The sequence below is a fragment of the Lonchura striata genome, chromosome 4, assembly GCF_050655825.1.
Source record: "Lonchura striata isolate lonStrDom1 chromosome 4, ASM5065582v1, whole genome shotgun sequence".
NCBI lineage: Eukaryota > Metazoa > Chordata > Aves > Passeriformes > Estrildidae > Lonchura > Lonchura striata.
The window spans coordinates 65630273-65655959 of record NC_140706.1 but is presented as its reverse complement, the minus strand read 5'-3'; the positions used below and the strand labels follow the sequence as shown (position 1 = coordinate 65655959).

At 40.5% G+C, this 25687-nt stretch overlaps 1 protein-coding gene across 3 annotated transcripts; it reads left to right on the top strand.

Moving 5' to 3' along the window:
* Nucleotides 1–204: 204 nt before the first annotated feature.
* On the top strand, nucleotides 205–25687 carry LARP1B (La ribonucleoprotein 1B). Of its 3 annotated transcripts, none has more exons than XM_021541616.4 (19): nucleotides 205–442; nucleotides 7302–7363; nucleotides 8081–8140; nucleotides 9953–10121; nucleotides 11495–11638; nucleotides 13102–13245; nucleotides 13350–13518; nucleotides 17288–17432; nucleotides 17683–17857; nucleotides 18660–18832; nucleotides 18991–19362; nucleotides 20188–20308; nucleotides 20815–21020; nucleotides 21406–21512; nucleotides 21985–22142; nucleotides 22450–22594; nucleotides 23084–23193; nucleotides 23411–23538; nucleotides 23745–25687. In XM_021541616.4, exons 1-19 carry the CDS (start codon nucleotides 220–222, stop codon nucleotides 23940–23942), a joined length of 3009 nt encoding a protein of 1002 aa, XP_021397291.3. In that variant the 5' UTR covers nucleotides 205–219; the 3' UTR covers nucleotides 23943–25687. The 3 variants fall into 3 exon arrangements, with proteins under 3 accessions (XP_021397291.3, XP_085434430.1, XP_085434429.1); XM_085578304.1 differs by having other exon boundaries at nucleotides 8063–8140; nucleotides 21988–22142; XM_085578303.1 differs by having other exon boundaries at nucleotides 8063–8140.

Here is a 25687-nt window from a genome sequence, read left to right as displayed (position 1 = left end):
CCCCGGCGGGTCGCGGTCGCTGTGCCTCGCTCCGCGCGTCGCTCCCCGCGGCAGCGAGGGCAGCAGGGAGCCCCGGCGGCGCTCGGCCCGGCCGGGGGGCGCCGGCAGCGGCTCCGGGGCGGGGCGCCGAGGAGAGGAGGCGGGTTCCCCTTCCCCCGCCGCGGGCTCCTCGCCTCGGCCGCCCCGGCTGCGGCCCCTCCGGCGGGCGCACGGCCGGGCATGTCCGCGGCGCAGGTGTCGGAGCGGCGGGGCTGGGGGGCGGCCCAGGAGCCCCGGCAGCCTGAGCCCGGCTCTCCCCGCGGCGTGGAGGTGGCGGAGGAGGGCGGCCGGAGCAGGGGAGCCCCGGCGCCCAAGGAGAACGCGTGGACGCGGCGCAGAGCCCGGCGGGACAGCCCTTCCCCGCCCGCGGGGCCGGACGGGCGGCTGGGACCGCAGGAGCCAGGTGCGGGGCCGGGAGCGTGTGCGCGGCGCCTCGGTGGCAGCGGGGCGGCTTCGGTTTTTTTGGTGTTTTTTTAGGAAGGAAAAGCGCGTGCTTGTCGGCGGCCGCGGAGCCGGGCCCGTGCGCGGCGCGGCTGGAGCCGGGCCGGGCGCGCTGGGTTTGGCATAGATGGGCACGGGAGGCAGCGCTCGGGGCGGGGGACACGGCCGGGGACGGCAGCGCCGGGCTGGCCGCAGGGCCCGCGGCTCGCGAGTGGCCGCCCCGGCCTGGCGGTGACCTCCGGCCGGACCCCGGCGCTCGCAGGGAGGCTGCTCGCCCACTCGTCTCCGTTAGCCTCCTTCAGGAACGCCGCTTTGCCGCAGCTCTCTTTTGGCTACTCGTGTAGCAAGGCCCTCGGAACGATCCGTTAGCTGGGTTTGGTTTCCAGAATGGGCTTGCGGAGGCTCTGAGCACTGACCAAAGCAGACAGTTCGCTCGCTGTTGGGATTTGGTGTGTTTACACAGGGAGAGTAGCCACGGGATAATTTCCTGGCCTTAAATCACTACGTGTAAGATAAAGCTGCTTTATGGGCACCACGCTGACTGAACGGGCATATGGCTTTACAAAGCTGGTCGTCAAGGATGTAACTTGAAATTGCCAGGCTTTGTGCTTAGGCTAGCAAAGAGTTCCTAGAAGTTTGTAGCTTCTTGGAGTATTGTTCTTGGCTGCGAGTAAACTGCTGACCTCAAAAGAAATACTTCAACCAGTGCTTCCCGAGAATTTCAATCTCAGCACTTGCTCCCAAGGGCACCTGACAAACCTTTTTTGTGATCTCACAGTCACTTTTATCCTTGAATTAAACACGTACTTCCTTGACAAAGAAAAATATATAATTTACAGTTTCAAGCGTACAGGTCATACAAACGGAGACCACATTCCAGACCACAAAATCTCTACTTGACTGAAGAGCAGAACTTTTGGCAACATATATATACCCATCTTTATTATCTGTACTGTTTTGTTTATGTGTACTGACGCGCTCCTAAGTACCTGTTTGTGCCCAGCTTCCAAAATCCAGCTGGTTGGGCAGAAGCTTGTGGTCCGCTTCGTGCATGAAAGGGGCCTTGTCACTCGTTTGCCTTGCTGTGGCAGCAATAGCAACACTGCTACATCAGAAGCAGTGGGAAAGCTGCATTTTTTGTGTTAGCACCGTGAGTGCTTCACCTCTGTAAAGTTTGCTTTTCCAGCAAAGATAAAGGACACAAATAGCTGCAGAAGGAAGGAGGAGGCAGCAAGCATTCATACTTCATTTTGTGAATTTGGAGAGCCTAACATTGTTTTTCTCCTGCAAGAAGTTGTGCCTACCATTTATGGAATTAATAATTAAGCTGAGGAGTTGTACTAGAACATAATTTTCGGTGGCCAGGTGTGTAACTGAGCAAATAAGAGAGTCAGCATTGCTGGCAGTGGCACTGGTGAAGAACACACACCAGGGTGTGTGTTTTGGTTTGGCCACCACCAGAAGAGCCATGAGGAAGCTACCATTCTTACCCTTGTAAAAGGCAAAGCAGCTGATCCTTCCTGGCTGTTTGAAGGAAGAAATTGCCATGTGCCTCCACCCGCAACAAGGGATGTATTTTGAAGACACTAATTGCACGTTGGCAAAGAAACATCTGTCACACTAGGCCCTCTTGAATGTTGTAGTATGGAAATTAGTCATGTGAAATAATAAGTGGATGAGCAGAAGTACTACTGTGATGGAATGTGGAACTATCCGTAAAGAGAATAATAAAATGGAAAAGGATCTCACATCAAAGCAGTGACTGGATCCGGCTAGACTTGTTGATCCTGGCATAATTTGTTAAAAATTTCCTGAGATGTGCACCTATGGTATGTTCAGTGATAGTTACAGACTTGAGAAAATTGGCTCCAGCCTGTCATCTTTGGACTTTCAATTTATCATGGGATTGGTTTGTGATAGAGGCAAACCTTGTTCTTGTTACTGAAACAAACTATTAACATCACCTGATACTACCAGGAAAATGTAACATTTTGGCAGAAGAATTCGGCCCAAGCCTTGTTACTGCAACTGATTACGTTTTTGTCTCAGATACCTTAGTGGGTTTTAGTCACTGCAGTGAACCAAACACCCAGTGCAAACATACCTGAACTTTTCATGGTGTGTTTGTTACCACAGTTCAGTGTTTTTGACCAAGCCTTTCATTAAACTTCGCTTTTAAGCAGAGTAATTTCAGAATAACTTCATAAGCTACTTCTACATCCTCATCTGCCTTTAACTTGTGGGGCATGACTTGTATCAGGTATAAAATGGCTCATGAAATTAATAGGCTTCTCTCTAGTTCAGGAAGAATTGTTCCCCTGAGAGAGTGGTTAAGCTTTGAAACACACTGCCCAGGGAGGTGTGCAGTGTCAGTCCCTGGAGGGGTTCAAGAAATCACTCAGTGCCAGGGTTTAGTTGACAGGGTGGTGTTTGGTTAAAGGTTGGACTTGATGATCTTGGAGGTCTTTTCCAGCCTTGGTGATTCCATGATTCTGATCCTGACAGGTTCTCAAGTCTTCGTGTGATTTGTATAGCTGATGTGGGTCTCTAATGACTTATTAGATTATTATTCAAAAGTTGTTCATGAAATTCATCAAAATATTCAGTGGAGCAAAATACTTGTGCTGCTGAAGTGGTTGAAGTGGGTTTGCCTATTAGTGTGTGCTTGAATGACATAGTTAATTAAAATAAGTGCACACTTCATTCTTTTATTTTCTGCTTACTGTGTTTATTTTGGGGCATCAAAGAGTACATTTTATCTGTTTGATATTTTGGTACCAGAACCATTTCACTGTAGTGCTATTGTATAAACCAATTTGCTTTAGCCTGATAGCAAAACAGGTTGTAAAGGTACACTTTAGTGAAGATACACTGTGTTGCTATGAATAGCAAACCTTAGATGAGTAAATTGATAAATGATCTGATTACTGTCTTTTGGGTGTATTTAATTCAGGTGTGCTCATTAGTTCTTAAGAATTCATGGAGTGTTTTAATAGTAGCATATAAAACTTATTGAAAGCCTTATCAGAAGTTTCAGCATTGACAATTTCCCCAACCCTAAAAGGGTTAAAAACATTATCCATACAAAGCTGCTGCCTGTATTTTAATTATACATAACAGCATGTGTAATTTTGTTTGACTGTTATTTGTCTGGGTTTTTGTTTCTAAACTGGAGACCTGTTATGAAACTGAAACCCACCTCCCTGTGCTGTGGCATGTGCTACATTTAACCATGAAAACTTTGGTAGAAATTGAGTCACAGGTTGCAGTTTTCTGTGAAGAAGCTAAGAAAAAAAATGAACTGAGAAATTAAATCTAAGGAAAATAAATAGCATCATGGTGAATCAATCATGTTTTGTGGATTCTGCCCCCCCCCCACTATTGTTTGCTGTATTGATGGGTTTTGAACATAAATAGATGGAAGGGTGCAAGTGTCATAACTTGCTGCCTTGGTTAATTGTTCAAATATCATGGAGATTGATAACCTAATGTAGTTTTTGCTATAAAATTCTAGAACTCCTGTAGAGCAGAATGTTAGGATAGTAATTGGGATTTTTAAAATTGTTTTGCAGAATCTTTGCTGTAATCCATGCTCTGGATTTTAATTAATTATATTCTCCAAGGGATAATTTTTGTTACATTTGCAATACTTCATCTGTTAAAACAATAGATAAAAGCATAGCTTACCTTGTTTAAAAATACAATATACTGTCTAGTTTCAAATGGAGCATTGAAAGAAAAATATTGTACAAGTTCAACACACAGGCTCCAATTAAGTTTTGAAGAGCTGAGTGATTTTATCTGCTCCCTGAAGCACTTCTGGTATTTATGTGCTGCTATTTCCTTCACAAAAGAGAACACACGTGCAGTCCAAGTAAAAATAAAACCTGAATATTGTCTAGAAAGCCTCATAGCATAAACAGTGTTTGTATCAAAAATTAGAATACATTCCACCTATGTTAATAGACTTTGCTTTCATAAAAAATTAGTAATATCATCTTGCCTTTCCATCAGAAAAAATTACTTGCTATTTATTTGCAGAGCTTCAAACCATCCTTTTTGAAGTCCTATTACTTGTGACCCTATTGTGATTGTGATCAGGGGTAGTTTGGTGAGAGATCTTAGGTACAAACTTTGATCCTCAGCCATGCAATCTGCTTTTCCTTCTCTATTGCTGTTGTCCCAGAGGATTACTGCAGTTTTGGTGGTTCGAAAATTCATCTTTTCTTTTTCAGACTTGTTGTTCCATTGATCTTGACATGCTGCTCATGGCACGTTTGTACTGCCTTGTCTTTCTGCAGGAGGTACCTCCTGTTGGGATGTGGTCTGCTAGGAAACTTGGAAGAACCATAACAAAAATGGCTTTGGAGGCTGATTTCTGTTTTCATGTGAATGCCATCTCCACTGGATGGAGTTCAGTGATTGAAAGATGATCATTGCCAATAAACTGCCTTGTCTCTGAGGCAGTTTAAATTCATACTTTATTTATTTCTCCCACACCTTCAAAACTCTGAAACCCAGCAAATAAAATCTTTGAAGATCAGTGAATTCCTTCATCGACACAGCACACCACTAATTAACAAGTTCCTCATAGCATACCACAGAAAAAAACATTTTTAATGCAGTTGTGTTGGAATTAACAAGTGAAATAGTATTTTGACTAAAGATACCATTTCTAGGTACCCAGCACTGTTATGGGAGGTTAAAATCAAGCCCTGGAGTGATGTTAGGCAGAGGGCTGTTACCTGAACATGTGTTTTGCCTGTGTTCAGATGGTTTTTCAGGTGTTTTGTGGCTCTAGGCCTGTTTATGACAACAGAACAGATGTGACCTGGGTAAAACCTTTCAGTGATCTCGTGTTATGTTCTTTTACTCTCCCACCCTCTTTCTTGTTTTTCCTTCCCCTTTATCTTCCCTTTCATGCTTCACACTGAAGTCCAGCTCCCACGTGATAAGCCCCAGAGAGCTGGCCAGGAAGGACCTGTTGGTAAATTTGTAAATTTGGTTTTGAGCGTGGCTCTTTTGGGAGGAAAAGGAACTTTGTGGAGGTGGGGAAGCACAGAGTGAGATGAGATCTCAAGCCCTTCGAGTTCCAAAAGGGCATCATCCACCAGGCATTGCCTAATATTTTCTTTTTGTTTAGCTTGCAAATGCATCTTCCAAGTCTTGGATTACTCCATTCAGATAAGAGAGATTCTTTCAAACAAGTTGGGTCTCATTCTGCTCCATTCAGACAGCCTTTCCTGCCACCTGGAATAAATTATTTCCCATGACTAAGACAGTGCAGCAACAATGAGTGTTGCACTTCTGGGTGCCTCGCTACACCCTGCTGACACACAGAGCAGCAGTTCTGGCAGAACAGCTCTTCAGCAGCAATTTAAGTAAAAGTGCTGTCAGGTGGAAAAAGGGCTTCAGTCAGGTAATTGGACAGAGATGTGTGTTTACAGCCACGCTGTGGCCACTCAGTTTACCTGCATGGCTAATTGGCAGTTCCTTTGGAGAGAATTACAAATTTGTTTGCTGCTCCACCCCTGCAGTTGTTTGTCTTGTTTTGTAAAAGGGCAATTAGTTTACTACTGAGTGGCAAGTGAAAATTAGGGTTACATGGTCACTGCGTGTTTCTTAGAGCTCTCAGTCTGAAGTTAATTGAGATGTGTATTTTGTCTTTATTTTAAAAAGCAGATCTGTAGGAGAGGCAAAAACCTGCTGGCTAGTGGTGGTCAGGATTCACTGGATTCGTGTCTGGTGAGATGTCCAAGTTGTATGAAGCATATACATGAAACTCATCATTTATATGGCTATAAATTATATTAAAATTTAGGCTGGAATGTGGAGTAAGCATTAGTTTGTGCTTGTAATGTTCACTGTGTATTCCAGGAAGCAGACAGAGAGGCTTTCCAGAGTCACTGGGCACAAGGGTGGGGTTCCCAGTGTGGAGCCCTGATAAGGGAGATTAGTCACTGGATGTGAAAGAGATAAGGGCTGAGGAGGTGATGTTATCCCTGTATAAAATAATCCACTTGTGATTTCAGACACGTTCAGCGCTTCAAGCTTGTCATGCAATAAAACACCGAATGAGAGGTTTCAAGGAATAGTTGTGACTCCCATCTCTATGGGAAGACATGCACTGGGGAGAACCAGGGCTTAACAGAAGAAATTAAGAGATGGTTTCCTCTTGCTCAGGAGATCAGATGGGATCAATATTATAATGTTTAGGTTTTAACTACGTACTGTTTTTCTCTTTGCATATTTTCCTTTGTTGTTTGTTTGTTTTGGTTTTTGTTTTACTTTGGCTTGAATTTGAGCTATATGGCTAAACTCTATTTGGCATCTGAGTAATTACTTATAAAAGAAATTTACTAGGAATTTGTGAATATATAGTTGTTTTTATGGTTGTTTCCCCTTGCTTGCATAATTACATATTTAATTGATTCTGCCTTATAAGTATAGCTTTTAATAGGAGGACTTACTAAATGTGTATCAGAGGTTTTCTTTGCCACTTGTTAGGTTAAAATACCAGGATTTTGACATAGCTTTAATCTTCTTAGTTGAAAAAAAAGAAAAGCTTAAATATGGGGTAAGGCAGCATCTTGTACGCCTGGTTTGCAAGAGGATTTGCCCTTGTGAGTGTGAGTTTTCAGTGTCATGTACTATTAGTGACTTTATTCACTAAAAAATTGTTCATTGACTTTGATGTCAAGCCCTCAGAAACACTTTGGTGTAGTATGATAGACCATGGCAGAGTTGTTAACACACACCTGCATTACTCATTTAAAGTGTAGCCTTATTTCTTACTTGAAAATGTTTTTCTTCCTTTTCAGAACTACAAAACTCCACTAAAGTGATAAAAGCGGGAAAACCCAGGTCAAGAAAAAGCAGCAAGGTTTGTATTTTTGCCTGTAAATATTCAGGATCATAAATAGCTGATACTGCTCTAATAAATAGATACAAGGTATTTTGAAGCTCCAACCAGAAGTGTTATATTATGCCTTGGTAATAGACAATTTTTAATACAGAGACAAAAAAAAAGGGAAATTAAAATTAGGAGAGTTGCTAAATTGGTGTATGGACGAGGGATAAAGGAAGGCATTATTGTTTAAAAAATAAGTGGGATTGCATAAAACTATGAAGGGGCTGCAAAGAAACAGCATCACTTGAGCACAAGGGATGCTTGATTGGTTTTGAAAATCCTCTTTGCATCTTATGTGATGAGTGTCCTTTATGTGCATAAAGTTACCATTACAAGAGACACTGAGTCCTTTCATTGAAACATTAAGTTCCTAAAATTTTGTACAGCCACCCCTTTTAGGTTGGTTAATAGCTCTCAAGATTTTCCAAAAACTGAAAGCCTTGAGCAGTAGACACCTTTTAATCACATATGTGTAGGACAGCATTGAATCTGAGAATTGTCTGATGTGAGCTCAAAACTCCTTCAAATGTTGAGTGTTTGGTTTCTGTAGTATTTCTTTTTATAAAAATTGCTGCTTTTGACAGCTCTGCTCTGGGGGTAGTCTGCCTCTCTGAGCTGTGACTGACATTTTCCCTGTGTTAAAAAGGGCTAAGTCAAAGTAGGAATATAAAGTGTTTGTCACCTTTGCAGGCCGATGATTTGGGTGATATTGCAAGCTGGCCGACCCCGAGCGAAATAGCAAACAATGAAGTAAGTGTCTTTTGTAATCCTCAGGATTATTTTTCTTAACGATGTTGGTTTATCTGTTTCATACTGTTCCCCCCAGAATATGCTTTAGGTGTTGTAGGATTTCAGTAGAAGTTTTGTCAGTAATTCAGGATACTCGTGTGTTCTTAACTGTCTGCACTGGTGCTGGAATTTGTTAGTGGTGTGCCATGGATATGTGCATGAAATAGTGCCTTATTTTTTAACTCCGCTGTTTAAAAAAGTTTAATTTACCTTTTCTGCTGTTTTCAGCTGTTTGTGCACAGATGAGAAGGCCTTTGGAGTTGTGAACATGCTGCCTTCTCTTGTGGCTCAGAGAGAGTGCCCATTGTCTGAATACAATTTAGTTATTCTTAGTTATCTTATTCCTCTGATATATTTTTCCTCTTCTGGGTTTTAAGCTAACATCTATTCTGTCAAATTATCCTCCTTTCACTTTATCTCAGGTGATAAGTGCATAGTGTATTTTAGATCTCTCTCTTGCTATTTAAAACAAGAAGAGAGCACAGATTATTGCAAATGCTGAGGTGCCATTTCACAGTGCAGTAGCTCTGCAGCAGCATCCACATGGTGCTTTTGGTCAGGGAAACCAGAACATTTGGGTTCAACAACATGCATTTCATAGCTGAAAGTGCCCAAATTCATGTAGTGTCTGTAAAACAAAATAACATTTGGTTTGTACTTAAACTTAGTTTATTCGTCTAGGGGAAGGCTTTGTGTTCTAATTCATTATAGCACAGTACTGCAGTATCTACTGTATGTATTCCAGCAAGGTTCAAAGCTGTCTCCACAACATAGGAAAATTCTTTCACTGTAGCAGAAATGTCTGCAAAACTTCCCATGTTGCAGGTAAAAATTATACCTGATCATAGAATGATTTGGGTTGGAAGAGACCTTTAAAGGTCTTCTAGTCCAGCCCCCCCCAACCCAAGTTGAAGGGACATCTTCCACTTGATCAAGTCAGCTTCATCCAGCATGCCCTTGAATGTTTCTCAGGATGTCCCAGGGACATCCAGCGACCTCTCTGGGCAGCCTGTGCCACTGTTTTACCACTCTCATCGTGACAAATTTCTTCCTGTACCTTGTCTGAAAGTCTTTTATTTTAAAGCCATTTCCCCTTGTCCTATTGCTACAGGCCCTGCTGAAAAGTCTGTCCCCATTTTGCAATCCCCATTTAAGCATTGAGAGGCCATGGAAAGGTCTCCCTGAAGCATTCCTTTCTCCAGGCTGAACAATCCCAGCTCTCAGCTTGTCTTCCTGGGAGAGGAGCTTCAGCACCTTTCTTCCTTTCCTTCCTTTCCTTCCTTTCCTTCCTTTCCTTCCTTTCCTTCCTTTCCTTCCTTTCCTTCCTTTCCTTCCTTTCCTTCCTTTCCTTCCTTTCCTTCCTTTCCTTCCTTTCCTTCCTTTCCTTCCTTTCCTTCCTTTCCTTCCTTTCCTTCCTTTCCTTCCTTTCCTTCCTTTCCTTCCTTTCCTTCCTTTCCTTCCTTTCCTTCCTTTCCTTCCTTTCCTTCCTTCTCTCCCTCCCTCCCTCCTTGTTGTGCACACCACTGTTTTATGTCTTCTGTTAAAAACCAAAACCTTTCTTAATCTAAAAATTCATTTTATGCTCTTTCCATGCTAGCAGAATATAAAACTATTTAAAAATGGACTTTACAAAACAAGACAATTTTTAAAGTTCACCCTGCTGAAGGGGCTGGGAACAGGTAATAAAAAAGGAATTTTAATAGCTGAAGGAAATGTGCACCTCCTGGTATCAGCAGCTGTACTGCCAGAAGTAATTGCCTGTGTCTCTTACAGTGTAAGACTGTAAGTCATAGTAAGAAGCCAACAAATAGAAGAGAAAAGGAGGAGAAATCTGATCAAAAAAGCAATAATGGAATCAAGGACAATCCGGAGGCAAAGCCAGATGGTCCAGCAGATAACATTAGTGAAGATGAAGCTCAAACTAATAACCAAAGGAAAAAAGGTGAGTTTAGGCACTGTGTATAATGCAGTAAGTCATTGTTGATACAGATGCATTGATTCCAGTTGAGTGACTCAATAAAACTTCTCATGATGTGCATTTGCTGGGTGAATACAGAATATATTGGTGTCTGCATGGAAGCCTCAGCCAGCCTGCCGCCCTCAGGGTTTGGAGCCTTCTGTTCAGTCAAGTAGGAATTCTGGGGGAAAAGCAGCTCATGCTCTGTTGATTGGTCCTTGGAGCTCTGAGGATTTCTGGAGGATTTTATTATGGCTGTACAAGCCATTTCTGCCTCTGGTATCTTTGTTTCCCTCGATAGGTAACACCGTGTTAATTTAATTTAATATATATGTGTGCGTGTGTGTTATTGCATATACACCAGCACTTCCATTTTCATGCTCTACTATTAGCTTGCCCATTGAAGTGATCATTTGAGGATTAAACCAGGTTATTTGCTTCCTTTTGATCCCACTCAAAATGGGAAGCAAACCTCATTTGGTCAGGAGATTGGAATAAGCTGGAGAAACAGCAGAGTTTCAAGATCAGCTGCTTTTTTGTCTGGCTTCCCTGATGGTGTTTTTCCAGACCCTAAAGACCTTTTCTGTTCAGATTTATTAATCTTCCTATATACATAGATATATTAAAAAAACCTATAGTGCTTTTAATTTTTTCAGTCTAAGAGCAAGGCATTCCACAGGTAAAATATGTTTTTCTTTTCCCCTCCAGTGCAGAGAAAACATTTTATGTACTTGCTTATATTTCTTAGTCATAAAATAATAGATCCCACAATACCAATTAATATTCTAGTTAAATAACTTGTTGGTGGATAATTTAGGTCAGCCTGAAACTAAAACAAAATGAAGCTTTGCTAGTAATTTTTGATGCATGTGAATGAACTTTGAATATCTTGAGGTGAAAGTACGTTATCACAGCTAAATTCTCAGGAAAATTTGTATGACTTGTGATTGAAATTTTTATTGTGGTGGTTAATTTTATATGTTTTTTTTTTTCATCTCAAAGTTTCATATACAAGTTGTGAAATTATATAGCAAGTAATTTACTGTCTGTATTTAACACTGACATAGCTGTAAATTCTTCATTATGGAGCATCTGAAAAGCCATTAAATAAACTGCTTACCTTTATTTCTTATATTTGCAGCTTAGGTGAGGTTATATTTCAGTTTCAGAAATTCTTATTTTCTGCATTAATTATTTAGTCATTTGTAATATCTTAAAATTTCCATGTTAAGCTTCTCCCACTTTTTAAAATTTGAAATTAACTGTTGCTAGTTTTACAAGGAAAATTCTATGGAGTCTTTCCAGGGCTGAAACCTCGAGTATTAGTATAATAAAGAGTAATATATTAACTTTTCAAGGTAACAAGCAGAAATGGGTGCCGCTTCACTTGGACGATGTGAGGTCAGACAGTCAAGACAGATCAGGCTCTCGAACGAGCTCCAGGTTTATGCTGGAAACAAACAAGTTAATACCTCATAACAACAGAAGGAATGAGGCAAGAAGTAAGTAGTTCTCACTCTCTGGGTCTTGCTGTTGGTGGCAAATAAAGTGTAATATCACATGAGCTGGCAGTTTGTGTCGAATCTTAGTAGGTAAAGCCTGGTGTTTATATTTGCCAGTGACCAGCAGGAATATAATTATTGTATTATATTCCTCTTCATAGCACCCTACACCATCTTGTCCCACGATTTTACAATGAAGAAAGTTTGGAAAAAGCCTCAGAAGGTGTCTGCTCTGTCCTGCTCTGCTGCTATTCCCACAGCTTGTTGCTACCAGAGCAGCTGCTTGTGGAGCTACACTTTGAACTCTGCTTTGGCAGTTCTGCTGATGTTGTTTTTTCCTTCATGCTGGACTGATTCCCTCATCTCCCTGACCTATTTCTCAGAACAACTATGCAAAAAGCTGTACTAACACCACAACTGGTGCTGCTTCTGGTCCTCAGGTGTTGTGAGCACAGCTGGTTAGGTGGCAGAAGTCTTAGGCTGAGTGGAAGGTTGTTGGTTTAAGTTTTAAAGTTGCAATATACATTCCCAGTTTGAATGTTTACTCATTACAATAAGTACTGGATGCTACTGATACGGAATTTATGAAGTCATTTTAGGAATGTGGATGAAAGAGTTTGATCTGCATGTGTCTGAAGGATGGATAGGGGTGGGTGGAGGATTTTGACCAGTTCTCACTTCCTTCAGCAGTTTTTTATTAGGATGGTCAAATGACTGAAAACCACACACATACAGATTATATTCTCTGTAAATTCAGAGTCTTATTTGACAGGACTTGAGTGTATGAACCTACATGTGTAGGGTTCACTAAGAATCGTTGCGAAAGCAAGATTTTTAATACCATTTTTAATACATATCTTTAGTCAGTCCTTTGTTAAATTTAGGAGCCCTCAGTTTGATCCAGTAGGGTTACTCAGAAAAGCTGTGGTTGCCCCATCCCTGGAAGTGTTCAACAGCAGGCTGAGTGAAGCTCTGAGCAACCTGGACTAGTGGAAGGTGTCCCTGCCCATGGCAGGGGGGGTTGGAACCAGATGGTGTTTAAGAGTCCTTCCAACCCAAGCCATTCTGCAATTCCATGACTCTCATCTCATTCCAGTAGTGGTGAGAGTTGTCCACAGGAGGAGACTGAACTATTGTGATCATTCCCTCCTGCCCCGAGCTGATCATGGCTACTGTGACCTCCGAGCTGGCACCAGGGTGTCCAGTTGCTTCAGAAGCATTTGGGATTGACTGCCATCCATTACCTCCTTGCTGCTGACCCCTCCTGCCTGGCCCACCCTCTGGCAGGGCTGGCACACCTTTCCTGCTCCTCTCCTGCAGCTTCAGCCCTGACCACCTCAGCATAGCTGAGGCTGTAGGTTGCTCAGGTTCAGGCTGAGAACTCTGGTGGCATGAGGGGCTTAGAGGCACCAGGATGTTTCATCGTGATTGCAGATATTTTGTGTTTTCTTCTTCTCTTGGAGATTGGCGTCGTGATAGAGACAAGAGAGACGACCATGACGAGGTGTGCAGCGTGAGGAGCGAGGGCGGCAGCGTCCGAGGGTTCTCCAGAGGCAGAGGAAGGGGGAGAAGCAGAGGAAGAGGACGAGGCAGAGGAAACCCCAGCAGTATGCTAATCCAACAGATACTTGGCACAAAGTTTGAAAACTATGCTTATAATGTTGCTGTCTTCATTTTCTGATGCTGTTTTATGTTCTCTTCTATGTTGAAGTGAACTTTGACTATTCAGTTGGTTATCAAGAGCTGTATGGTGAAGGAATTGACCAAGTATTTCAGCCTGAGCTTAGCCCTGGTGTGATTTATTACTATGGTGACGGAACAGGAGTGCAGATGTATTCTGTGGATGAAGCCCTTCTCAAGGAATACATTAAACACCAAATGTACGTAGATTGCTTAATGTATAAATATTTTCAGAAGTCTAGTTAAGATAAAATAACTCATTTCAAACAGTGTTGAATCCTTATTATCCATGTCAAGTTGGAGATTAAGGCACTGCAGCTCAACTGTTTGAGTTAACTTTGACCATTACTAGTGTCAGCTTGAATTTATTCACTAGTGGGTGAAAAAACTTGAGTAATGGGGAGGAGTTTTAAGGAAGCTGTTTCTACATCTTGTGCTGTAGCCTGGCTCTAACTCGTATAACTGCTTTATTTATGGTACACAGCCCTCTTTATGTTGTCATGTAATTGAGATATGGATGTCTCTGAGCTTGTGCTTTTGAGTACTGTTAGTCTGTTTGCCTATAAAGCTCTTCTTGGGTGATGTTTTCCCCTATTTGCTCTCAATTTCACTTTGAGAAGTCTCATTACTTTGATGTTTTCAGTGTGTTTCACCTGGAACATGTAACTGAGAGAGAGAGAGTAGTTTTGCAATGATACTTGATTTTTCAATGATCTGAACTGTTTACTTTCTTGTGTATACCATTAGGCAATGAGAAACCATCTGGAAGACTGATTATCACCAGGAGACAAGTCAAAAAGGGCCTGGAAAGCACTAGTTCATTCTAAAGAGACAGTTTCCACCACTGGCAGATATTTCATCTTCTGTACTTGCATTTCTCTGCAATGCTTCTGTGGTGGTTTTTGATTGCCCTCGTGTTCCATACAGCAACTTGCTTATTTTATTCTCGCTTCTTTTGTTACAGTTGACGCAAAAAGGAAGAGAAAAGCCTCTTTAAAGGGCAGAAAGTATCTGACATGTGGCTATCAACTTCAAAACTTCTATTGCAGTCTTTTTTTTGCTCTTGCTGCCAGGCCCCTATGAGACCTGACAGTGGACATGTACCCCCATGTCAGGATAATCGGCCTTCACTGTCCTCAGACAAGTGGGGGAGGATCACAGCCACTCCACTGTTGGCCAGATTTCTGGGCATGCAGTGTAGAATCCAGACCTGCTAAGGTAGGACATGGTGATGTCCCCTCTGCTGAGAAAAATGTCAGTTACAGCACTGGTCACATCTGACTTCTGGGTATATTTGTACTCCCTTTTGGCACTGAGAGGTTGGCAGGTGTTGGTAGAAGACTTGGCATGGCTGGATAACCACGGCCATTGGTTGCTTGCCTGGTGTGAACTCCTAAGGCTTTTGGTTATGGAGTTTGCTTTCCATGAGAGGGAGATTCCTGAGCAGATTTAGAAAAGAACTTCACTAGTTTTATTCTCCCTAGACCAAAAAAAACCCAAAAACCCAGTGTTTTTTATTTATTCTGTTCTTTTAATAATGATGGGAAACAGACTTTATTCATCAGTTACCTGTTATGAGCCTCTAAATTTGGGGTGGCTTTGCCTGCCTTTCATGATGTAGCTATAAAATATTAAAGTGACTATGCCAAAGAGGGAAGTATATACAGAATAAAGGTACACAAAATCGTTATGACTCAGAGCTCCTATTGGGAGTCCAGGAAAAATCAAGATATATTATAGAAGTGAGATTGAATCCTAGTGGGTGAATAAATTTTAAAAGTTTACCTGCTTAATAGAGAAAATATTAGACACTGTCCAACTGAATGGATGTGTAATTACAGGAAGAAACACATTGCTATCAAGCAATTTATGCTTATCTCAAGAACCAGCTTGATGTACAAGAGAGTAATATTTGGATTGCATACAAAAGTATCTTCTATGTTTTTAAGCACAGGCTGAAGTTGTCAGCCTGAAAAGTTTCAGTGCTTAGCAGCTCCTCATTCTGCAATGTGCAGCAGAACTCTATTTAAAAAGTCCTTTTGCTTTAGAAAATAAACAAATAAAAGTTCAAGTATCAATTCAAGAATAAGGAATGAGGAAAAAGCTGGAGGGGGTGTGTGTGTTTAGGTTTGTCCCTCTACTTGGAGCAAACTTTGTGCATTGTCTTCATTTATCATTAATGGTCTTTCACATTCCTTTTTCTAGAGTGATGGACATCAAGTGAGGCAGTTTGAGTCAAGTTCAGTCATTGTCCATTTCTGCTTGTGGAATTTTTAACTAGGTGAATCGTTACAGGATTTTACCTTTACTGTATGATTGTAAAGGTAACACTAGTTAAATGTTGGTTTATGGCATTTGTGCTTGCTTATCTTCTGGGAGGGGAAAAGGAACATAGCAGCTCAGAACAGTAGACAGGATATTCTTGAAAGAAACTATCTCTTTGTGCCCAGTTGCTTCACTTATCATACTTGGCTCTGAGTAAGAGCTTGATTCTCCAAAAGCCTTGTTCTCTTCTCTGTTTGCTTTGATTTAATAGCAGTGTTTCCATTTGTCCTGTCTTGTCCAGCACTGAGACTTTAAATTCATTGTCTTGGAGCTGGGTGTTGGTCAGAGCACGGCGCTGATGCTGCCAAGGTCTCAGGGTTGATCCCTGCAAGGACCGTTCACTTGGGAGTTGGACTCGAGGATCCTTGTGGGTCCTTCCAGCTCAGAATATTCAGTGTGTGATCTGTGTGTTTCATAGAGCCAGCTTTTCCTTCAAATTTCTTCAGCTACAAAATTTAGAGAAAGAAATGGTATCAAGGTGCTGCTTGAGTCAGTGGTGGCATCAGAGTGCCCTGCTCTTGGAGACTTTGGCCTTGATCTCAGCTTCAGTGGAGAGACTTGGTTTTTTATTCATTTTTAAAAGTAGAATGATCTTTATTTCAATTTGCATGTGCAGCTTGTTTCCTCAACATTTTAATACCCTCTCATTTTCTTTTTGCGTTACCTCTATTTTTGTCATACAGTTTTAACTGCTTCCCATGAAGTCTTTCCCTACTTGTGTTTTTCTGAATGAGGAGTTAGTATTCCTTGGATGTACTGTGCAAAATCATGCTATGATGTGTAAGCTCTATGAAAGGCCTAGATTTCAGTTGTCATGTAAATTGAGGGCATTTTCCATTCTTTTCCATAGGACCTTTTCTCATTCCCTTGCTCTGTGTGACAGATCATTATTTGAATTCCTTACTTTTTGTCTTCACTAAGTATCTTGACACCTGGATTATTTCCTAGAGCGGCTTCATTGTTGAAAATTGGTCTTTCTGCTGTTTGTCCCTCATCTCTGTGGTATTACCAGATTCCTGTAATGTCCCTGTCCTTCAACATCATCCATTCTTTAAAGCTTTTTTCCTCCATGAGCTGTTGTGCCTTTTTGGTACAGTTTCATGGCAAATACAACATGACTGGTTTTGTTTTCTCATCTTCTCACAAGCATGCTTGATGGTTCAGGATATCTATCTGTGCCTCAGCACTCAGATAGGATATTAAGCCTTCCAATCCACTGGAAACTGGGTCAATAAAAGATGCAGTTCAGGATGAACTGGTACTGCTGTGTGGGACACAACTTATGCTCTGACTGTAAGCAGTGCTTGTCCTTCATTTCTATGGAGGCCAAGACAATGTTGTTCCCTTCTGTCCATGTAAGTAACGAGGGAGGGGGTGGGTGAAGGACAACTGGAGTGTAGTTTTGGGTTGTGCAAATGTAACAAGGCTTTGATTTTTACCCCTCTGTGCTGTACTGAGTCATAAGTCTGTCTTAACCTGTCGAGCATGCTTGCTGCTCTCTGGGTCTTCTGCTGAAGAATGGTCTTGTTGATGTCAAAATACTCTGTTTTATTAATGGAAGCCTTTAACAAGGAATCTAGGTTGTTGCTTTAGGATTTTCTTTAACTGTAGAATAAGCTCAGGTTTGTATGTTTTGTTCTGCAGTGAGTATTATTTCAGCACAGAAAATTTGGAGAGAGACTTCTTCCTGAGGAGGAAGATGGACCAACAGGGATTTTTGCCTGTGTCGCTGATCGCCAGTTTCCGTCGGATGCAAGCTCTGACTACGAATGCTGCACTCATTTTGGAGGTAAAATCATTCAGAAGTATGTGTTTGAAAAGGTGCTTGGTTAATTCTATGGTGCCATAGCTTCAGAGCTATGAAGTGAAGAAAAGTTTCTGTTTGTAATGATAAGGATTCTATAAAGAGGCTATACGCGGCCAAGTTGGTGTTTTGGGGTTTTTTTTGTTTGTTTGTTTTTGTTGGTTTTTTTTTGTTTTTTTTTTTTCTTTTTTGATAGTTTTTAATGTTACAATATGCTTGTCACATTGTCACACAGGCCCTAAAGGACAGTACCGAAGTTGAAACTGTGGATCAGAAACTAAGAAAAAGGGTTGATCCAGAAAAGTGGCCGATTCCAGGTCCTCCTCCATGCAACCTGCCTCCAACTGACTTTTCTCAGCTCATCAACTGTCCAGAATTCATACCAGGCCAAACTTTTGGCTCTCATACTGGTAAAGGATTTATTTTACAGAAACATAAGTTTAGGGCTGTCTGTCTAGCTTAGGAAATTTGCCTCATGATACTGATTCCATAATAGAAGTTGTATTTTTGGTAATGGTTTATTCAACTGCTCTGCCTGCCAGCCTTGCACTTGCCAAGTCATGTGGCTGATGTGAAGTAGATAAAAATGTTTCTTGTGTGTTATGGCTGTAACCATTCTTCAGAATATAGAATGGTGGGCTACAGTCCTGTGGAATTAGAAACAGCAGTATTAAACTTGTCCTAAACTCTGCTTCATTTTTGTGGCAGCTGGAAGTTTGTTTGGGGCATCCTTGTTTCAGATGGGAAATTCATTCATATTTTTAATAGGGAGATGCATTTGTTTGCTGACAACTCTTGTCAAGGAAATCTTTTCCTAAAACATTGGCTGAAATTAAATGGGAAGAATGAAGATGGAGTTAGACACCCATCCACAGAGTTAGAGAATGACACGGAGAAAACACGATCCTAATGATGCTGCTCTTTTTTTTCTCCCCAGCAACACATAATATCTCACAGGCTATGAAAGAAAGTTTCCATTAAGAAACTTTCCATGGAAATAAATTCTTAGAATTGATTTTATTTTGAAGTGTTGAGTAGACTTTGAAAAGCTGTCTCTTAAAAATGAAAAAATATCTGATCAGTGTTATGTTTATCCAGAGAGGTAGAAAAACGGTAGCTGTGGTTAAAAGACCAGTGAAAGATTTGAAAAACAAACAAAATAAAACCAAAGCAATCCACAACAGGAACTGAGCTACTGTTTTCTACTGCTAGAGTCTGCACCAAGTTCTCCGAGAGTGGGGAGCCCACTGAGTCCAAAGGAAAATGCTGAATCAAGTAATTTTCAGACAATGTCTAAAGGACTGTCCACAAGTTTGCCAGATTTGGACTCTGAACCTTGGATAGAAGTGAAGAAGAGGCATCGTGCATCCACTGTCAAGTTAAAGGTAAAATAAAAAACCTTTATGTTATGTTTAAATAAACAAATGCAAAATAAACTTTGAGGTTACACTGTAAACCAAGGTTTAAGCATCTTAACATATGTGATGCTTGAGAATACAATGAAGTTTGGAAAATCATAATCCATAAACCTTTTCCAACTTAGGAGACTGTTCCTGTACCTGATCAAATACCAGATGAACCCCAGCCACCCCCACCTCAGGAGGAACAAGAACAGGAAGAACTTGAATTTTTGTTTGATGAAGAGATGGAACAAAATCAGTGTCGGAAAAATAAATTTACTGATTGGTCAGATAGCGATTCTGATTATGAAATTGACGATCAGGATGTAAACAAGATTTTAATTGTAACACAGACACCACCATATGTGAAAAAACACCCTTGTGGAGATCACGCTGGCAACCGTGTGTGCCGTGCAAAAATTACATCAGAACTTGCTAAAGTCATCAACGATGGCTTGTACTACTACGAGCAGGATTTGTGGATGGATCAGAGTGAAAATGATACCCTCATGAAGGTAATTCTCTTTAGTTTTTGACTAGAAAACCATGCCTGTCCAAACAGTTTCCAAATTAACTTCAGCCTTCTGCTATGTAGTTGTAAAATGCTACAGGAAAGTGATAGTCATTTGTAGGTCTGCTGAATTTTCTTTACAACTGAAAGCAAACCCAAGTTTTTCATCCCACACACTTGACCAAAAGTACTAAATGAATATTTTTTGTAACATTTTGGAGATAGTTCAAGTTTTCTTGTTCTGTGAGTACTTTGTTTCATAACTGCAAACCTTTACCCAGAGGGGAAGGGGGTACCTGCCAGAGATGAGATGATGTAATACAGTCATTTTAAAGTAGTTTTATATAAAGGTTCTGTTGGCCTTGCAGCTTGTTGGAACAATAGTTAGAATTAAGTTATCTAAACACTGAGTGGTGAGGGAAAGGGGCTTCCTCTGTGCACAAAGAGGGGGAAGTAGGTGCATGGACAAATGGAGCATGTCTGCACAAAAGCAAGATGACAAAGGTGGAAATGGTTGTTCAGAATATGAGCAAGAATTAAAGGTAGAATTTAGAATACAGATTAGAATGGACCAAGAAAACCAGCAAACATGAGGAAGCAGTGAAAAATAGCAAACTGCAAGAGAGATTATTTCCTTTTTTGTTGTTATGGACTTGACAATGATTTGATGAGATTTTTCATGCTCAGCATGCACATGTCCCACCTGAGACAGATATGTGGATACTTGTGTGTCAGTTCTAGTTTATTTTCTCTTCATGAAATGCATCTGTCTCCCTGGATGGTATCTATTACCCTGCTTTGCATTTACAATTTGCTTTCTCTAATTCAGCAAGAGATTGAGAACTTTAAGAAGCTGAACCTCATTAATAAGGATGAATTTGTTAGTTTTGCACCAGAAACTCGTGATCCAACCCAAGAAGTTCCTCCCAGACCTCCAGGGTTACAGAAAGGTAAGTATGAAAGCATTTGGTTTTTTAGAATCTCTGTAATAAAGAACAAATCTGTAGGTGTTTTGACTCTTTCTGCCTGTGCAGTATTTTAATTTTGGTTCAGTCAGCAGTCTGAGGGGGCTCTTTCTTTGCTAATTTTTCAAATTGCCAACTGTTCATGGGTAGTGTGGTTTCTGTTGAGTGACAAGAAGCTGGCACTTGTTCTGCTTTGTTGTCACTCTCCACCAGCATCAGGTGCTCTTTGTTTGACTTGGAATTTACAATGTGTGAAACATTTTATAGAAACCAGCATTTTTTATGGGATACAGGCATGGAAGGAAATGAGATTAGAAGAATTTACTGCTTGTATCATACCATTACTGAGCAGTCACAACATCCAAATCTTATCTCTTGTGCTATTTCTGATACCATGGTACTATTAACATTTACTGGGTTACATGCTAATAGCACCTCTAAAGTAGCTCAGTAAAACCACCCCACTTTCTCCTTCCTGCCTCCATATTTAGCAGAGGAGCTGGCCTGTAATTTCCTAAGTGCTGAAGTACTTCCAACAGCAGGAATGGCTCGATCGCTGCCAACGGCAGTCCCAGATTCCCCCTGTTTCCACCCTGGCTTCACCCCACGAACACCTCGCACCCCAAGGCTCCAGGATCCCAACAAAACACCCAGGTTCTACCCTGTTGTTAAAGAAGCACGATCCTTTGATGTAAAGGTAAATGGAAAAACATACTTAAAAAAAAAAACAAAACAGCAAAAGCCTGCAAAATTCACATTTGTGTATACAGTTTATCAAGAATTAAATGGCAAAAAATTAAATGCTTCTACTCCTATTGCTTAACTCTAAAATATTTACCATATTCAGTGTTTTATTTCTATTAAAGGATTTTCGAGTCTTCTTCCTTGAAAGTCCTTACTGACAAAACTGTAGTGCTTAAGATTTTTGATTAGTTAAACAAGACTAATCTTCAGGTTATGAAGCTGTGGTCTTGTGACTTTATAACTTGTTAGATAACAGAAAACTTTTAGGTCTCTGTTTTAAATGGGCGAGAATGAGTGAAGTCAAAATAGGGAAATAAATCCTTCATTTACTTTCTTAGGCTCCAAGAAAAAGAAAAACACGCCACAGTACAAATCCTCCCTTGGAATGCCATGTTGGTTGGGTGATGGATTCCAGAGACCACAGGCCAAGAACTTCCTCTGTGAGGTAAATGCTGTTGCTGTTACTGAAAATTTAGTTGCAGGTAGTTCTCACTACTAATGGAGAAGCAGGCTATAAAAGGCAATTTATAAATACAATGGAAGCAAGAAAAGACTGATCAAGAGAGACAAAAATATGAAATGCAGTATGTCTGGAAACAAGCTAGGCTGATTGGTGTTCACAGTGTTGTCTGATCCATGATACAGCAGCAGTAATGTTACTTGAGGCACTGATGTTCACTTCGGTGGTCATTTAAAATCAAGCAGAATGGTAATGTTTAATGATCATTGTCCAAAGCTGGTTTATTTTTGACATATTGGCACAAAATCTGATTTTCTTGAAGTGCACCCAAACCCAGGTGCACTGCAGCAGTCCCCAGGTGACCGTACGTTAGCTCTTGCACAGGTCAGGGCGGGTGAGAACTGATTCTGCAGAAAAGCTGTTTACAGGGCAGAAATATGTTGGGTTTTTTCTCCAGCAGTTCCAATGCCTCACCTTCAGAAGGAGCCCCACTGGCAGGTTATGGCTGTACTCCAAATTCTCTTCCCAAATTCCAGCATCCATCTCACGAACTGTTAAAGGAAAATGGCTTTACTCAGCAGGTGTACCATAAATACCGGCGGAGGTGTTTAACAGGTAAGCTGCTCCATGCACTTCCTAAAATTTTTAGAAGCTTTCACATGTTGTCTGATACCAGTTTTCTTCCTGTTGTTCCTCATCTTTAATTTTTCTTGGGAAAGGCAAGCAAAATTTACTTGCTTCCTCTGTTTCAGGAACCCTGCTTTCCATTTAACATTCCCTGACCAAAAAATCACCCTCAAATTTAAACTGAAGTTACCAGAAGATCTGGTGTGTTTTTTTACTAAAGACAAGGCACTTTAAAATATTCTGGTGAAAAATTAAAATAGTGGTTTTATTTTTCCCTTTCTTTATTTTCTTCCAGAGAGGAAACGGTTGGGAATTGGCCAGTCCCAAGAAATGAACACACTTTTTCGCTTCTGGTCCTTTTTTCTGAGAGACCACTTCAACAAGAAAATGTATGAAGAATTCAAACAGCTTGCTCTAGAGGATGCAAAAGAACACTACAGGTATTTTTTCCTGAGGCCTTACCATCCCTTTCAATGACAGTGAAATGTACGTACATCTGCAGTGAACATTTTTTGTACCACCTCTGACTTTTTGTAAATCTTTAAAATACCGTGTGTATAAGTTACTTTAATAGCAAAAAATCATTATATAATTGTGCTTTGCAGTTGAATGACTGTGCAGCATTTCCTGACCTGTATTCAGTTCTGAATTCTACAAAATCCTCTAACTTGTTGACCATGACAAGTAAGTTCTGTACTAACACTCCTCAGATTCTTTCTTCTGTAGGTGAAGACATTCTTAAACTCATTTTACTTGTTCAAACTGGTTCTTGCCTTACAAAAATACCAGAAAAATGGCCACAGACGAAATTGTCGTTGCTGTTTACCTCTTGGATATAATTCCCTTCCTTCCACCCAGTTTCCCCACCTCTCTGTTTCTCTGAGCCAAAGAGACAAGATGGATTTTTGTGCCTCTCTGTTCTCTTCCAGGTACGGCTTGGAATGCTTGTTCAGATTTTACAGCTATGGCCTGGAAAAGAAATTCAGGAAAGAAATATTTGAGGATTTCCAACAAGAAACAAAGAGGGACTATGAAGCTGGTAATTATCACAGGCCTGTCACTGCTCACACTGCAGTAACATTAGTTGAAGATAATCCCAGTTCCTTGGCATTGACTTCTTAACTAACCAAGAACAGCTTTTATTCATATTCTTTTTATCTTCATTTCTCTCAAAAATATAGTTACCAGTGAATAATCAAGTTTATAATTAAATTTGACCTTTGTCAAGTGGTAAAATTATCTTTTTCTCTTACTAGGTCAGTTGTATGGACTGGAAAAATTTTGGGCTTACCTAAAATATTCTCAGCACAAGACTCCAGCTGTTGACCCCAAACTGCAAGAATACCTGAGTAAATTTAAGAGACTGGAGGACTTCAGGGTGGATGTAAGTTTCAATGCTTGTTTTAAATTATATTTGGTGTACTAATATTTTCACTGCAAGCTAATCTGAGAGCAGTGCTTGATTTCATGAAACGGCAGCCTGATAAATTCAAAGAGCCTGATCCTTTCAGTCCTACAAGTCTGTGGAGAGGCAAAAAATACCTGGTTTTATGACAAAACACCTAACAGGTCCCCCATGTTTCTTTTCAGCCTCCTATTGGTGAAGAATCTGGAAGGAGGAGACCAGGTGAGGATTCAGGGCATCGCAGACATCAGCCCAACTCTTCTAAAACCCTTCCCACCACCAAACCCGCTGCTGCCTGTCAGTCCCAGGCACTGGGAAGTATTTCCTGTGGGAATACTGTGCAAGCCACAAAATCTATAGAAAGTGATGTACCAGAAAAGTAGACTTTGGATGAGCTCGTGCCCTTGAGAATCAACTTTGGCATCACTCCCCTAATCTGGAGATCTTCAAGGCGAGGCAGTCTCTACTACGTGATTAAAAATGTATGGAAAGACAAAGGATGGGATGCTCTTTTTCACGGGATATAGTTCCAAAACACTTGTCCTAGGAGAGTTGCTCTTGGTTATGGGATCATTGGAAGGATGCTAGGGAAGATTCTTTGGCTTCAGTATTGCTTTCCTCAAGCTTTTGTTTACAAAGAACTGCATTCCTTGCATATGCAAAAAAATACTTCGAGGGATGCCTTACATTTCAGCTCAGATTTCTTAAAAAAAGGTATGATGTATACCCATGTTATTTACTGTGCTTTCCTTACCCATATTTCCCCATATTTGTATTTTACCAAAGCAAAAAAGATTACATTATATGTAGAGTATTAAATGGAAAGGAAGGATCTATGTGGCAGGTTTGCTTTCAAGGCTAACTATCAAAAAGTATGTTTTTCTGCAAAAGCGCATTTGAGAGCATGCAGCTGTATATGAAACTGCATTTCTGGATTCTATTTAAAGATAGAGTTTCTATTTTTTTCAGGGTCTCCATAGTTAGTATTTTATTAAGTATGGAGTTTGAGTGGATGTAACTGGGATAGTTTTGCAGGTATTTCCTTCAGTGCTGGTTCTTTAATAACTCAAACAACAGAAAATTACAGGGGAAAATTGAGCTTTTGATTTCGTAGTGTCTTAAATTAACATTCAGTATCTACAGTTTGTGCAGATTGTTAAAATACCCAACTATTCATACTCTGGGCTTGAGAGATGTCTTCATTTGAATTCTCTTATGATTATGAAGTGTAGCAGGAGAGGCATAATTTTGAATTTTTGTTCTCCGTATTTAAAGTAATTAATAAGTTTGGAGGGAAACAAAGTATGCCTTGTAAATTTTAATTTTAATTTACTTTGTTTTTCAATATCTGAATGAAGTTCTGCTTAAATTGTGCTTGCTAAACCTCGATGATTTCAAACAGGTCTAAAGACAATTTCACTGAATGTAAGTTACTCAAATACAAATCCACTTTTGTAGCTGAAAGAGGGGGATGTTTATAATCTGTCATATCTTATTAACTTCACTACTTTGTTTTTAAAAACTCAAGAAGAACGAAGTGAAAAACTTCTCTTCTGGGGTAGGTGAGAGGAATTCCAGCTTTTTGGTTAGTTAACTGCAGAATCACTTCCGTTAACTTTTAAAAAGTTATAAAGTGATGTCTAGCACAGATGCCTTAAACTGACTGCACAGCCATAGATGGAGCTTTAAACTAACAGCTCACAGAGGTTATAATGGATCTGTTAATTTTTCAATCATTGTGCTGTGAATCTCACTGAAACAAATTATGGATGTTTGCACTGAAAGGAGTGGATGGTAGCAGTGACTTTCCCCACAGTTTATACCATTTCAGCACAAAATCCAGCCTTTTGTCAGTGGCCTGTTCTAAATAAATTTTAATGAACACATACCAAGATTTGAAGTAAATATCCTATAAATATGCTGAAGTGACACATCTCAAACCTGTGTTTGATCCATGCCTTTTGCTACCCATGAAAATGCGAATGTAAATTTGGATTGAAATTGTATATACGAGTAATAAATTTAAGATATTTCAATTTTTCATTGGAAAATGTGCAGATTTAAGCTTTTAGTGTGTGTAATTTTGTGATATCTTGAAAAATTTTATAAAAACAACAAAAAACCCTAA